Raw genomic sequence first — 15,101 nt, forward strand, 5'->3', positions numbered from 1 at the left:
TGGAGTTGTGGTGTTGCGTCTCTTTGCATATTAAAAAGAGACTCTGTAGGAGTTCCTGTTAGTTTTGCATATTAGCTGTGTAATCCATTCACAGTCACTGTATATGTGCACGTGTATGTGTCTGTCCGGGAGTCAAATTTCCGATATAACTGGATAAGAGTACAGTATAAGAGCTCTACGACGTCAGTGCTGTCTTATGAGCTCTCATTGACAAAGCTACTGTGTATGTTCTCTCTGACGACCACCACAGCAGCAATCCCCACGCTCGCTCATTTGTCACAAAGAGCTAATGAAGAGGACTCTGGGCCGGCCCACATATGCTTTCGAAGCCAGGCAATATGTTGTAAGTGTGTGTGTGATGGACTTCAGTGAGTACCAGCGGCGTGTGTGTGTGTGAGCAGGTTTGTGGTCGGAAGGAGGTATGAATGAATGAATGAACGAATGAATGAGTGAGTGTGTGATTAGTAAAAGCCATGTACAACACAGACAGCCGCCTCATTAATAACAATTTGTTGTGCGACACAGTCAGTCTCTGTGACCACATTGTTCGTCACAATTAATGAGGAATCAGCTTCCCTCACAATGGAAGCTAGTGTCTGTGCCTGGCTCCTTATTGATCACATGGTGCTGACACGTGTAGAACCAGGACGAATGACTGCTGAAGATGATGAGTTCATCCCACATCACATGTTATCAGCTTGAGGTTTCTTGTCGCTCGCCGTGTCCCGCAGCTGTTTCAGGGCTTCCCCGCAGAGCATCACTGAGGGGGGTCAATTCTCGAAGTGTCACAAGCACCTGTAGATGTGTGTGGGGGGGGTGAGAGGTGTGAAGATGCTATTCGTCCCACCCAGCACTCATACCAAGTGTTGGTCACACTTTGGACGTGGGCTCAGCCTACAGTACCCAGAATTCACCCCTCCAGGGCTATCTTTGTGCTGATGTGCCATATAGCAGCAGTGTTACCTGTCTGTAAGTACTTTTATATACCTGTATATCCATGTGTGTCTGGGTGGTCGGGAAGAGCTCAGGTACATTATATCAAGATATCATGAGACTTAATTATGCTCATTGGAATCTGTAGCTTTCATTGATTGCATGATTTATTAATATATATGTTCAGAGAAAAGGATCTACGCAGCATCTGCCTCATTGTTCATTCTTTCAAAAATACACACATCAGTGGCATTATATTCTGCATTTATGATTTTAAATTTTGATAGAACAAATAATCTGTGTAACATTTCTAGTGTCTTTAGATAACATGTGAAACAATGGATCAATATGTTTAGAAAACATATATATTTATACATACAGACGGAACGTTTGGAGTAAATTAAAAGAGAACAAAGCTGGCGGCCTGTCTTGGGTGTATCCTGGTGTCTCCCAATGTCTGCTGGGATTGGCTCAGCCTCCTTTGCTGCTCTTAAAGAATCAGCCGAATAGATAATGGCTGGATAAAGGAATTCTAAACTAGATCATAGAAGAAATTCCGCTGCTGGTAGATAGGGGACATTACAGATCATCATATAACTGATAGAAGGCAACATGAGAAGTGAAGAGTTAACCCCTAACCCCTTAGATCTGCTGTTTCCAGACCTGAAAAATGCAAAATAAAGTTATTAAAAGTGGTCTTACATCCTATTAAATCTCAAATTGAATGCAAAATGTAAAACTGCTCAATTCTATTGTTATATAATCTAATCCATATTGATTCTTGGGTTTATGAGTTGGAGGAAATGAAAAGAGGATGAAATGATTTCTATCTTTTTCTTTCGTTCATCTTTCCTTTATGGTCAAAATTTACTTATACAAGCAAAGATAAAGATTTTTGTAAAATCTGACTTTCTTTAAACCTATTGTCGTTACAAAATAGTTCGACATCTGTACCCTGAAACAGAAACTTTGTTCATTCCTAAACAACAATCGTATTTATTTCTGATACAGACAGTATTTATTTCTGATACAGACAGTATTCAGGCGATGTGAGACTTGTTATATCAGTAGGGAGGCGAGTTGGAGGATCACAAGGCGTCTCAGTGAGGACTTGAATGGGCCACTCCAGGTGGATGATTTGATTAACGGACTAAAGCGAGTCCAGCTCCTCAGTGCACCAGCTTGTGAGCCTCTAACAGGATTACAAGTCATCTGCTGCAGCTCTACCAGCCAGTGGTCCTTAACCTGCTCTCCCCTCTGTGTTCTATGTTCAAAACATAACCTGCGTCCTCTCTGGAATCTGTCAACCATGACGATCAAAATAAAACGCCATCATTTCTTTTGCTCCTTTCACTCGATTCGTCTTGTAGTTCACTCGTTTTCTACCATCACTCAGCTGCTTTCATCTGAAGTGTTATTTAAACCTGGAAATGATTTATACTCATAACAAGTAGCGTCTCTCCAGCTTGTCTGTGCACAGTATCTGCCTCCATGTCAGCAAATGGATCTGCTTTTGTGACACATCCTTTTTGCGCCCTCTGGTGGGATCAAGAAGTAAAGGATATTCATATCCATCCCTGTCGCAGTCAATATCCCACTACTTCCTTCTCTACATTTATTTTCATCTGTCCTTCCTGTCATACTTTACTCCATGCTTGTGCATAAGTTGGTCCTTTCTGCCAACTTATTTCTCATTTTTCATTAATCCATCATGTTAGAAATGTTAAACTTCACCACATCAGAAAAGGGGGGGCTCTAGATTTAAAGAGCCGTACCCTCTTCTTTGTTAAATGGTGAAGTTTGGCAAAGCAATGCATCATCATAAAATACCTGTTTACTTAGTTTTGTGTCAAGGAAAATGAAAGAAATTCTCATGAGTTTCTCCTGATGTTGACTTTGTCTGTTGTTTCTTTCTCTCTCCTCGCTCCTCGCCATTTCTATCTCCTCCTCCCCACACATGAAGCTTTCTCTCAAGCTGGTAAGCATGACCGTATAACCACACGACCGTAGCGGCATGACCACAGCACGCATGTCACGTCCTCCCAGTAACACATTGTTAATAACGCCTTTATTGTTTATTGTTTTGCTCTTTTTGGATTTGAGATAATGATATTTAATTTTTTTGCTGTGACACAACGATGGACCCCAGACTCATATCGTTGTCTCATTTTACATGTCATATTTCATCTACCTCATGTTGTGGTCGTGTTCTCGTCATGTCTCTCCCCCAAAACTGTGTCTGTGGTCTCTGTGGTGCAGATCACACTCAATTCCCACGTCCGGAATCTCATTGAGGTGATCAGATTTACTCTATGTTTTATCTGTCCGTCTTGTAGCCTGGTCTGGTAGTCCCCGCTGTCTCGACAAATTGTGTGTTTGTGTAACAAATACTAATCTGATCTGACGTAGCGGTTGCTCACTTATGTCCTGACACTGCATGCCAAGTTTTATTCAGTAGAATGCTGTTCTGTAAAACTCATCTAAGCTTGATTATATTTTATTTTTTAAATATTTAATTTGATGTGTCATTTTTGGAAATGTGTTTCTTTCAACATGTGTACAACTGATGGTCACTAATAATATGCCACAATGCATTGTGGGATACAATTAGTCCACTATATACGGTATAAGAATTCTCATTCAAAATTCAGGCAGCACTACGAGAAGTCTCTGCTCCTGGTTAAAGAAACAATTCACCTTTGAAAACAGCATGGCTCACTGTTTATTACCCAGATTCCAGTGTTAGTGGTAAGATAAGCTAACTTCTCGCTGGATCTCACTTTCCATACACAAGAGCAAATCTCTGCAAGAAAGTGGAAAAGGGCATTCCTCAAAATGAACTTAAAATCAGGCCTTTTTTAGGATTTGTGTAATTTCAATATTCTTGGATTCAATGTGAATGTTACCAAACAAAACAATACATTTGTGAATTATCCATCCTAAATGTATCATTGTACAACCAACTGATTATTTCATCCCTGCTCATAGTTTTAGCTTTGATCACGTAGACTTGAGATTAACCGTCGTTGTTTGTCCTGGGAAACAAAGAATGCAAACACTAACACGTGACGTCTGTAGTGTAACTTGTGACTGAGAACGGAGCATGTCACTGCATGATGATTGACAGATCTTTGTTACGTTGCATGCCCGGTAAGTGTTGTGTGCTGATGCAGAGAGAAGGGGTAAGATCACCGTGGTAACCTGGCTGCTGTGACCTTTGACCTGGCTCATGTGCAGTGAATCCTGACCTTGAAGTCCGTAGCTCCAGCAGTTGTAACCTGTGGTGCCGCTGTGACCCATCTCAATGAGATCCAATCACAGGCCTTGATCTATTCAGTCAACACAGCACACTCTTCTGTTTTATTACACTACAAATGATGCACTGATAGAGGCTGTAGTTGGGTTTAATATTAGGAAAATCAATAAATGTACTTAGATGAATCAATAAGGAATTGGAAGGAATCAATAAAGGTGTACAATTCACATAGCATTAAAAAAGTGTATTATTCCAATAATATGGTTAGAGTTGATCCAATTTATATATTTACCTATAGACATTTTAATTTAAAACATCAAACTTTTCTTGACAATTTTTTATTTAATCTTGAACTTGTTGGGGCTCCATACAGACCAGCTGTCACTGTAATGCTGTGCAGCATGACTCACCAGTTCAGTGTTACAGCCCCGAAACAACCTCATCAGGAGATAAGACCCATTAGGAAGCCAAAAGGACCTCCACTCACCCACCCAGCCTCCGGTTTCAGAACACAGTTCCGTCAGACAGCTTCAGATGCATTAGCCAGCTCACACTAAAAGTCTTTATGAGCAGTAATAGGATGCATTTGCGCTGCATTCGTAGTTTAGGTGTGGCGGCTGAATAGGTGAAAGGCCTCAAGTCTATAAGCAGACAAACATCCCAGCTCTCAGTGAGTGAGTGGTAGAGAGCGGCTGCAGTATCTCCTTCAGGTTGATTTACGTGCTCAGACCATAACATAAGCTCCATTTGTGGAGCTGTCATCCATTTATCCCTGAGTCCTGGTTCACATGGTTTAAGGCAAAGGGAGATACTGCACCCTTAAGATCCCTGTCAGAACCGCAACACAACAAATCATGGATCATTAAAATTCTTACAGTTTCTTTTTCTCCTTTTTTGGTTCTCCTTCCTCCCTCTTTTCCCCCCTCTCAGGGTTCTGGACCAGAGGACTTCAGCCACCTGCCACCAGAGCAGAGAAGGAAGAAGCTCCAGGGAAAGATTGATGAATTAAATAAAGACATTCAGAAAGAGATGGACCAGAGGTATCCTCATAAAGCTTTACATTTACCACTAAGGAGCATTTCCCCTCCATATATGACGAGTAATATTTGTGCTTAAAATACTGAGTGAAGTAATGTGCTCTCACAGGGACGCTCTAACAAAGATGAAAGACGTGTATGTGAAGAACCCTCAGATGGGAGACCCCGCCAGCGTCGACCCCCGACTATCAGAAATAGGCCAGAACATCGAGAAGCTCCAGTTTGAATTGCAGAAGTTCGAGGTGAGTTAAATTCGTGCCAGTCACAGCTCTCGTTTCTTTGTGAATGTTAGTGTTGGCAAAGTTATCTTGTTTAGTTTATCTGAGGCAGTAAATAATGGAGGAGATCTTAACACACACACACGCACACACACCCATCTGGTGTAGTTCCAAAAAAAGACTGCTGCTCGTCCATATTAGGAGAAGATGTGATGCAGCTGGAGGAGCGGACCGACTGCATGGTCCACGAGGAGCCGTCAGAACATTGGCCTGGTTTAACCCTGTAAATAAATGGCAAATGAGATGGAGTGCAAGGGAGAGAGGTGTTCGTCCTCTGAAATCTGTTGCCAAAATATAAATCTGATTCATGGATAAACAGAATACCATTACGCTTGATCTGATTTTAAAGATATCATGTAGGGAAAAAACTGTTTAGCTGCAGCCAACACAAACATAATCCTTGCGTGCGTTTCAGGGCTGGTTAGCAGAGGTGGAGGAGAGGATGCCATCCAAGAGCGACACACACCGGAGAAGTGTGCTCTACGAGACGCAGAACAACGCGCCAGTGAGCAACAACTGTGCGCAGGACAGAGAGAGGTATGGCATACTCATGACAAACAGAACCACCGGTCCCACACGCCCGGGGGTGTTACTTGTTTTAATGTTCGAAAGAAAACTATGTATGTTTTCACAGTATATTTACTGTGTGTGTTGGCCCTTGAGCAGCCCGGATGGCAGCTACACAGAGGAGCAGAATTCAGAGACTCAGGTCAAAGCTACCACCCACCCCGTCCCCACCTCCAGCACGCCGGAGTTCGACGATGAGTTTGACGACGAGGAGACCTTGCCCACCATCGGCACCTGTAAAGCCTTGTACCCCTTTGAAGGTAACTCTAATATTCACATAGAAACATGTAAACCCATCAGACTCATCCGCTGATGTTCCCCAACATGAAGGTTATTGGTTTGTTGCCACACACATACTCTCTATTGGTCGACTGCTGGTCATTCTCTAATTGTTGAAACAGTGTGCAACGGCTTCAGAAAAGTGTTAAATATGTCAAGATATTACATAGATATGTGTAGGTAGTTCTTAATTATGTTCAAGTTTATTTATTGCTACTTCCGTTGCACTTCTCAATGATACAGATACAGCACACTGAAATAAAACTAAAGTAAGTAATCCTTGGACTCCAATATTCCATATCCCTTCATATCTGTCATACTTGACCTAGGTCCTTGTTTTTATTGATAATGGTTTTAAACACACTTGATTTTTAAGTTCTCTACAAATACTGCTGCTTGGTGTTTGCATCAATTGAAGTTGTGAGAAGCAGCTTTTCTAACAAAAGCAGAGTCTGTAACATCAGGTGTATTTTTAAGTATCAAGCACATATTTCATCTACCTCGTAGATTTCTTCCACAAGAACGTTTTTTTCAGCTGCCACATTTGCTACAGTTCTTTATCACAACAGGAGGGTAAATGCACTGGGATGAACACAACTCTGATGTTTTAGGAAACAGACTGAGCTGGGCCCTAACTTGTACAGATGGATGGTGGAGGAATGTGATTTGATTTCTCTCGAGTTAGAGTAGGTGTGTGACCTCCCTGAAGAAATATGTGAAGGAGGAGAGCAGATGGATGTACAATCGTTTCTGTGTTACATTTGAATTCTCAAAGGATGACAAATATAGTGCTGGGTGGAAATCAGAGAGCAAGAGGTCGTAGTTATTTTGCAATAACTTAAGTATTAGTAAATGTCATCAGGCAGACTTTAAGTGCTCAAATATTTTTTATCTTCTCAATGATGATTGTGAAATGATTTAACATTTTTTGGACAGTTTTATTAAGTTAAGCTCATAGTCCAGTGATTTACAGTGATACAGAGGATGATGTACGTCATCCTCATGAGAAGCAAAAGGAAAACCAACAAATCAGCTCTAAATAATAAGAGTAGAGGCCCAGGAATAAGTGCAATGCCAATAGAAGGGAATTGATAATGACACATGAATTAAAGAGCAGCATCACAACCAGAGAGGCCACGGCTTTGATTAGCCCCATTTCTACATCGTAAAGAACCCTGGAACATTACAGAGTGAAAGGAAAAAATAATTACAGACAGAAAAGATATTTAACCTCTTATTCCAACTTAAGCACAGAACAGACCCAGCAACTAGTCTGCTGATACAGCAAGTAACAATGTTGGGATCCACTGTATTAGAAAATCAACAAAGGATCTTTGTGACTGACTCATGGCAGTATGGTCAAGGGTTGTGAGGCCTAAAAAAGTAAAAGCATCAAGTGTAGCTGTTTTTGAGGGTTTTTAAAGACCAGCTTTATTCTTGGACCCCTTCGGAAGTCGGGAACTAGTAGCCTAATGTATTAATTTGATTTAAATGTATAACTATTTATAATTTTGTTTGCTGTAAAGGTTATGTTTCAGGCAACATTACACAAAAATCATTTATTCATTTGATATTCAGTGTGTTGGAACCATAAAATTCTGCAGTTACTAATCTACAAATGCTTGTTACCAATTTTGTTTGGATTGAGGAGGCTTCCACCTGCATACATTATCTGGCTGCTGCTGTATCTTTAAATAATACACAAGGAAAGATTAAGTGAGGAAGAAAAGTTTTGCAGGTTGATGTTAAGCCTCATTCAACTCCCAACTACTGTAGTTCATGTGCAAGTTAGCAGAGTTACTGTCGGCTGATCAAGCAACATCATGGCCCGATTTGTCGTATGACTTACAAATACAACTATAATCTACGTGAAGTTAATTAAAGGGAGTTCTTTCCTCTTACTCCTCTTTTTGATTCGTTTTTTCGTCCATGTTTGCAGGTCACAACGAGGGCACCATCTCCGTGGCCGAGGGAGAGCTGTTGTACGTCATAGAGGAAGACAAAGGAGACGGGTGGACGCGAGTGCGCAGGAACGAGGACGAGGAGGGATACGTCCCCTCGTCCTATGTCGAGGTCTTTTTGGAAACAAATGCCAAAGGTGCTATGACATACATTTAACTCAGCAAGTCAATGTGGTAATGTTCCTGTAAGTCAGCAAGTTTAAAACTCGTTACTGGAATACCCTCCCTCCCCTCACACCCTCACACCTTCACACCCAGTTGTTCTCTGTCTCAGAGAAAAGGACCAATCAGAATTGTCCATTGTGCCTAATGACAGTTGGGACAGTTGTGGCAGAGTAATTGTCACTGAGCTTTGAGCAACACTTAGTAATGTGTGTGATGCTGAATAAGCCCAGAGGATGTTGAGCTCAGCATTATGGGACAGATCCCGTGTACATTTCAAAAACTATACTTGATTTTTTCTTTTCTTCAAATCTCACTTGTTAAGATGTAAAATGTCTGATTACCATGTTCTGCTTTTAATCGAGACAAACATTTGCGCTGGTGTTTGAGTCTAAACTGAGTGAGAGAGCGTGTGCACCACCTGCAGTGACGCTGAAGTCACATCACAGTTCAGAGTTACTGCGTTTCAGTCACTTGTTGGACTGTAAAGGAAAAAGCATGCTCCATGTGCAATCATACAAATGTAATTTAAATCTGCTGTAAAATATGAAAACATATTTTTGTAGGCTAAAGAGGAAAAAAAGAGAAAAAGCCCCTTACAAGTGTTGCATGCTGTAGGTTGATCATAGTGCTGTAACGACATTAAGAAGTTGTGACGGCAAGTATTCTCTGCTGCTTAGGGCTTATTTTATGAAATGATTCAATTAGTAACTAATTGTCCCCTTAAGATATTTTTTTTCTTTCTATTTGAATCCACCTTCGATAATGAGAGTGTTGGACTGTTCTGGGCCTTTTTACAGGCCAATGGTAAAAAGAATGAAAGGAGTGAGAATTATCTGTGCTAAGCTCTGTGGTGAGCCTGGGCTGAGATACGGAGCTGGTCGTGACTTTTAAAGCTTTGTGGTTTTCTTGCATGTGTCTCTGAGCGGCACCTCACTTTAAAAGCACGGTGTGTGTGTGTGTGTAGCCTCTGTCGTTTCACTTCACTGCCACTGATCCCGTTCAGACCTGGTATTTACGTCCTGTCGAGGGCGTAACATTGGGTTGATCATTGGGAGGGCTAATGTCAAATGACATTGTCAAATATTATTATTACTACTGTTTATTATTTATTATCAGTGAATAAGCTCTTGATATAACTTAGAAATAAGAACTATTAATAATACTTGCCAGATAATACCAACTAGCATGTAGCCAAAGTAGCTACATTAAATTTGGTGCAAATTAAAATTGAATCAACAACCACTATATCATGATTTACAACAAGTCAGTATTTTTCATTACGGTAATTGGGGGGAGATTGTGCAGGCTGGTTTAATTAACCCCCCCCCCCCCCCCCAAATATAAAGCTTTGGTGGTCAGCGCTAAGCTCAGGTCTGAGCTCACCTCGTCCTGAGATCCGATCACTCAGACTACAACTGGAGGTGTTCTGGGACGCATGGGAAACATTCTTTTCGCTGTGTGTAAGCACAGACCACCTACTCAGTCCTCTGAACCGCCAGAGTTTGACAATGAATCAAACTTATTTTTACTCTTCTCAGTCCCCATACGTTAATCTGACCTTGGCCATCGCCAAGACTGAGCACCACATAATGAGGAATACAAGTTTTAAATGGGTAAACTCACAGTAGATCTGTGGACAGCCCATGATTCATTCACTCCCTGCTGACTCCTCTCGCTCTTTCTCTCACAACACACACGCACACATGGCGACACTGGACACATCTGGGGCAAATGAGAGTAAAAACTTTGCCATCACAAATTATGTTAATTTGCATGCAGAGCGTGGAAGGAAGAATCGATCACATGTGGTCACAGAAGACGCATTCAGGACACATTGTAATACTTGGTGTGACTCTCAGCAGGGATAATACCAGGTCTGAGCAGGACAAACGAGACAATCTGTCCTTTACAACATTTAGCGATCATCGCTTTCATCACTCAATGCACAAGCCTTCGTTTAACGTCCTGTCCCACTTCAGGCCTTTTCAGCTCGGTCATTTTATCAGTGAGTACAACATTTCTCACAGCCTGTAGTTTTAATTGTAGAGCATTTGAAATGTGGTGCATGTGGCAGTATCAGTGGGAGTTTTCCTCATGGTTTCATTGTTCTCAGAATGTTGTGACCGAGTCAAGAGGCTGCACTCTAACATGCCTTCAAGCCAGATGGAAACTTAAGCAGAACAAGCTGAAAGGCTCTTAGTTAAAAATCTTTGGGTTAAATGAGGTCTTTGACACATTCATTATTTAAAAGTTGTTGCATAAAGCGTTCTCAGTGTCATCTTTCTTCCTCCTTCCCCTGTCAGAGTTACTCAGTTGCTGTCTTTGACTCGTTTCTCCTCTAAAAGCTATCTAACAGTTCTTTCTGTCATTTTTTTTGTTTGTTTGTATTTCTTTTTTTTTAAATTGCAGATTCCTAAAAGTGTGAGGCTGGCTGAGGAATGGCAGGGCAAGCACGCCTCGGAGATACCACCACGTTCCTCACACGCTCAAAGTGAAAGACGACCTGAGTCTAAAGAGACGACCAATAATATCGCATCTCAGTTTCCAAACCGTTACAAAAATAAACTATATCGGCAATGTTGCGCTTCCTCTGCTGAACTCTGCAATGTGAAGCAAGGATAAGAGAATTTCATCTAAATTTTAGCGCTCATAACCTTTTCCCTTCTTAATAACACCCATTCAGAAGTCACAAACCACAGTACACAACCTTCTTTGTGTTGCTTTCAGCAAAGCTTCGCTTCTTATTGTAACTAACTCCGCTTGCATCGCGCGCGGTCATGAAATCTGGCTGTTGGCTTCCTCAGACTCAGCGTCACCCCTCTTTTTCCTTACCTTTCCCCCGTTACACACACGGCAGAGGGTGTGGTCAGAGAGAAGATGGGGACCACCAGGAGCCTGCAGACAAAAGGCCAGCGGAGAACCCACGGCCCCCCTCATCCAGTAGAGTGTGTGTGGGACATGAACTCCTCACTCACTGACTCATTGACTTCATAGAGAATCATCCGAGGATCATCCACCTCATTCACTCCCTCTTGACACCTGCTTCCTTCCCACTAAAGTCAACTCCATATTTGCAGGTTTCACCCACCTGGAAACAGGAAGTGAAGGTGCTGATCATCAGTTTCTGTGTCATGTGCTTCTGGTTTGGTCGAGTGACCTGGATGCTTGTTATTTTTAACAGGGAGTTCAAGTTCCAGTATTTGTACAGCTCCCATATATATCTATATATATATATAGATATATATGGGGGCCCACATGGGGGCTAATTTTGTAAGTACAAAAATGTTGCCTCCACTGGCAGCTGTTACAGCAGTGGCTTCTATGTAATCTCATCGGGGCAACTGCGACAGTCCGCAAAGGGGGCAACTAAATGTTCTTTTTTTTTTAACCAATAAAATCTGGAGTCTGGGAACATTACACACGTCGCTCAATGAGAAGTCTCACTCTCAACTGTGCAGCAGCTCGTTGTCCCTCTCTTCATTTGTGCTTCAGTTTGTAAGAGATTTTCGTCCATAAACTACAGCTCACTTTGTTGACTGTCACAGTTGCCCCCAATAAGATAACATTTTAGCCACTGCCGTCGACTCACGGCTGCCGGCGGAGGCGATCATTTCGAAAACGTTTTTGTAAGTACCATGGTTCAAATTCCCCTTTAAGGTGTTGTGTGTCGTAAATGTCCAGTTTACTCCACTCCCACATTCCCAGGACCAGCTGGAGGAAAAAAGAAGTGATGGATGATTTCATCATTCACCATCACTCTCATCATCCACCGGTCTTCCTGTCTTGTCACTGGTGCTTGTTCTTCTCTCTGACCACACCACCCTTATCACTTCCACGGCCCCTCCTCCCTCCTCAGGTGGCTCAGGCTTACCCTTGGCTGCTTTGAGACCCTCCCTCCCCTGCCCCTCCCCCTCCTTTTTTTTTTGTTGCAACAGCTCAGGGCGTTGTGGTGTGCTGCATGCTTGCCCTGTCGTCCTCCTCGCCCCCCTCTGCTGGTGGCCCGGAAGGAGCTGGTGCTGGGCGTGTTTGCTCAAGCTTATGCGCCCCCCCTCCCTCCAGCCTTTCTGTTCAGTTAACCCTCATTGCCTGGTCGTACTGTTTGAATTAACCTGGATGCTACTGTTTGGGTTCGGTGCCTGTGTTTTTTTTAAAAATCTCTGTTGGTTCAGAAAGCATGTTTCCCATGTTTCCCCTGTTTGTTTTTTAACAGCGAGCGAGTGATCACCTCCTCCACAGTTAAATCTCAAAACTGCAACAAGGATCTGAATTGTTTTCTTTGTCTGAATGATCTTATGAATAGATAGTTCAAGAAAGTCTCGTGCATTTGTTTTACTGTAAGTTCACAGTCCAGTATGTTTGTACAAAATGTTAGTATTGTATGTTTTTCGAGCAGAGTGTCTAATGCAAGTTGTTAGTTTACAGTCGATCACCTTGTGCTTGGTCCAAGCAGCAGTCAACCCAAAAAACAAAAAGAAGAAGTTATGATTTACACCTGATGTGTTTTTACGATGGCCCGCCTACTGCCTACTCTACTGTATATGAAAATATACTGTGATTCATCATCTTCCTGTGAATTTGTGACTGAAGTGAACTGAACTTTTTTTTTTAACAATCATGAGGAATTATGCCCTCCCCTCCAACCCCCCCTCCTGCTCAACGGCACATAACGTATTTGATTTTTAATATTTCTGTTTTATAATTTTCATGATCTTAAGTTGAGATTCTGCTTTCCTGGTTTTATTTTGAGCTGGAAATTTTTCTTGTAGCTTTTTTATTTTTTTTCTCTGCCTGAACGGGACTAAAATCCCTTTTAACTGCAAATATAAAGTTGAGTTGCTTGTGTTTTTTCTTCCTTTGGATGAAGCCATTTTGCTGATATTCATCTGAAGCAGAATATTATGAACACTTCCCGACACTGATGAGTGATGGACACAAAGACAGTTTGGACTCTTGATGGAAGGAAAGATCAAAACCCTGCTGAAGCTTCAAAAAAAATAAATACCATGTTCGCTTTTTTCGCCACCCATCTCAAAATATCAAGAGAAACACTTGTGTCATATTATTTTCTGAGTGATTCATGACGATATAAACCTGACGAGGTAAAGACCACCACTTCAATGGCAGCAGTAGTTTTATAATGTCTGCCTGTGCTCAATGACAAGACCACCACAAACCTTTCAGTTAACGCCCCTGAATAAACCGCCTGTACAGAAGAAATGGCGCGATGGAATTAGAGAGAGTATATATGAATATATAAATAAAGTTTAAAAAGGACAAACATCTATTTTAACTATTGGAGAGTCTTACCATGACTTTATCTGCTTTGCAAAGTAAGACTTCTTTTTCCTTTGTAAGGTCTACCAAATGGTGTGTTTTGCACTTTTTCGTTTGTGTTCCATTTGGTAGCCCATGCTTGTGTTTTGGAGCACTGAATACTTTGTATTGTGTTTACTGTGCCAATTAAATATGCCTGGAAAGTAAATGACGAGTTGGGACTTTTCTTCTTCCTCAATCACGAGCCACATGCAAACGCCCACAGTGTCCATCATCAAAAACAGCAGCTTTGATGATAATACCATAATTAATACACAGAGAACATCTACATATGTTTACAGTCAGATCAGTAATGCTGGTTATGAGATATGACTTTTAATTATAGTAATTAATTAAATGGATGTTATGCTTGACACAAATAACCCACGTCATTGTGTCATAACTAAGCTGACACTTATATTATTTCTCTCACTTGTTTTTATAATTATATCATGAGTGTCAATTGTCAATAAAGTTAAATTTAAGTTTTGACCGCTCAAGATGATGTCTTTAAATTCTTGTAAGGCTGATCAATGATTCAAAACTGAGAAAAATCATTTAGGATAAAATTATACATGAAGAACAAATCGGATCTTGATTTTAACAACAAGCTCTTGCCTCGTAAACTGACCATTGTTGACAGTGTAAATAAATCAATTATCTTAAAAGGGCTAAACTTAATATCCATGGTTTATGGTCAAAAAATATATAATTTTTACTCATTTGTAGCCATTAAATGCAAGACAGATCAAATGAGCATTACACCTGTAGACCAGTGTTATAATAATAATATAATTATTTTGGGCTTTTTCTGTATAATACAAATCTCAGAAAGTGTATCAGTGAGTCATGAGTACATTCTGAAGGCATCATTAGTCGGAAACTACAACAGTGGACAAACCAGTTTTGGATGTTTCTTCTTTTGGCCACTAGAGGGCAGTCATGTTCCATCAAAATCTGCTAACTTGGTGAAAAGGAGTTTCCAACAGAACCCTCGGTTCCTCTTTTCTTTCTCTAAAGCACTGACAGTACAGTACTTTTTGAACATGAGACAACTTTCCCAGGTGGTTGTTGAATAATAGAAACAGATCTTGGAAATGTCCTGATTCTGTTTGTTTTCACTTTACTCTCTCCTTTTGGTAATTTGACCTAATCTATTAGATTTTAAATTCAAGTTTTTTTTCTATACATTCTTCTGTACTGTTGTTCGAGTGCATTTGACCTCCAGTCGCTGCAGCAGTCACACGTATTGATCTGGACCACAGACATGTCTGTGCTGCACGGAGCTGCAGCTGTGATCAGTCCCTTCACA

General features: G+C 41.2%; 1 protein-coding gene across 33 annotated transcripts in view; it reads left to right on the forward strand.

The window, feature by feature from the left end:
- Window positions 1-13,958, forward strand: part of fnbp1b (formin binding protein 1b) — a 59,565-nt gene extending 45,607 nt beyond the window's left edge. For 14 of the 33 annotated variants that reach the window (XM_069513172.1, XM_069513175.1, XM_069513177.1 and 11 more), the window contains 7 exons: window positions 2,897-2,911; window positions 3,193-3,228; window positions 5,120-5,229; window positions 5,336-5,468; window positions 5,920-6,041; window positions 6,171-6,331; window positions 8,290-10,374. In XM_069513172.1, the coding sequence (XP_069369273.1) occupies window positions 2,897-2,911; window positions 3,193-3,228; window positions 5,120-5,229; window positions 5,336-5,468; window positions 5,920-6,041; window positions 6,171-6,331; window positions 8,290-8,468 (756 nt within the window). In that variant the 3' untranslated portion in view covers window positions 8,469-10,374. Of the gene's footprint in view, window positions 1-2,896; window positions 2,912-3,192; window positions 3,229-5,119; window positions 5,230-5,335; window positions 5,469-5,919; window positions 6,042-6,170; window positions 6,332-8,289; window positions 10,375-10,885 lie in introns of those variants that run through there. The other 19 variants (XM_069513163.1, XM_069513173.1, XM_069513179.1 and 16 more) reach the window with 5 other exon arrangements.
- The last annotated feature ends 1,143 nt before the right edge of the window (window positions 13,959-15,101 follow it).

Source organism: Paralichthys olivaceus, chromosome 18 (assembly GCF_024713975.1).
Source record: "Paralichthys olivaceus isolate ysfri-2021 chromosome 18, ASM2471397v2, whole genome shotgun sequence".
NCBI lineage: Eukaryota > Metazoa > Chordata > Actinopteri > Pleuronectiformes > Paralichthyidae > Paralichthys > Paralichthys olivaceus.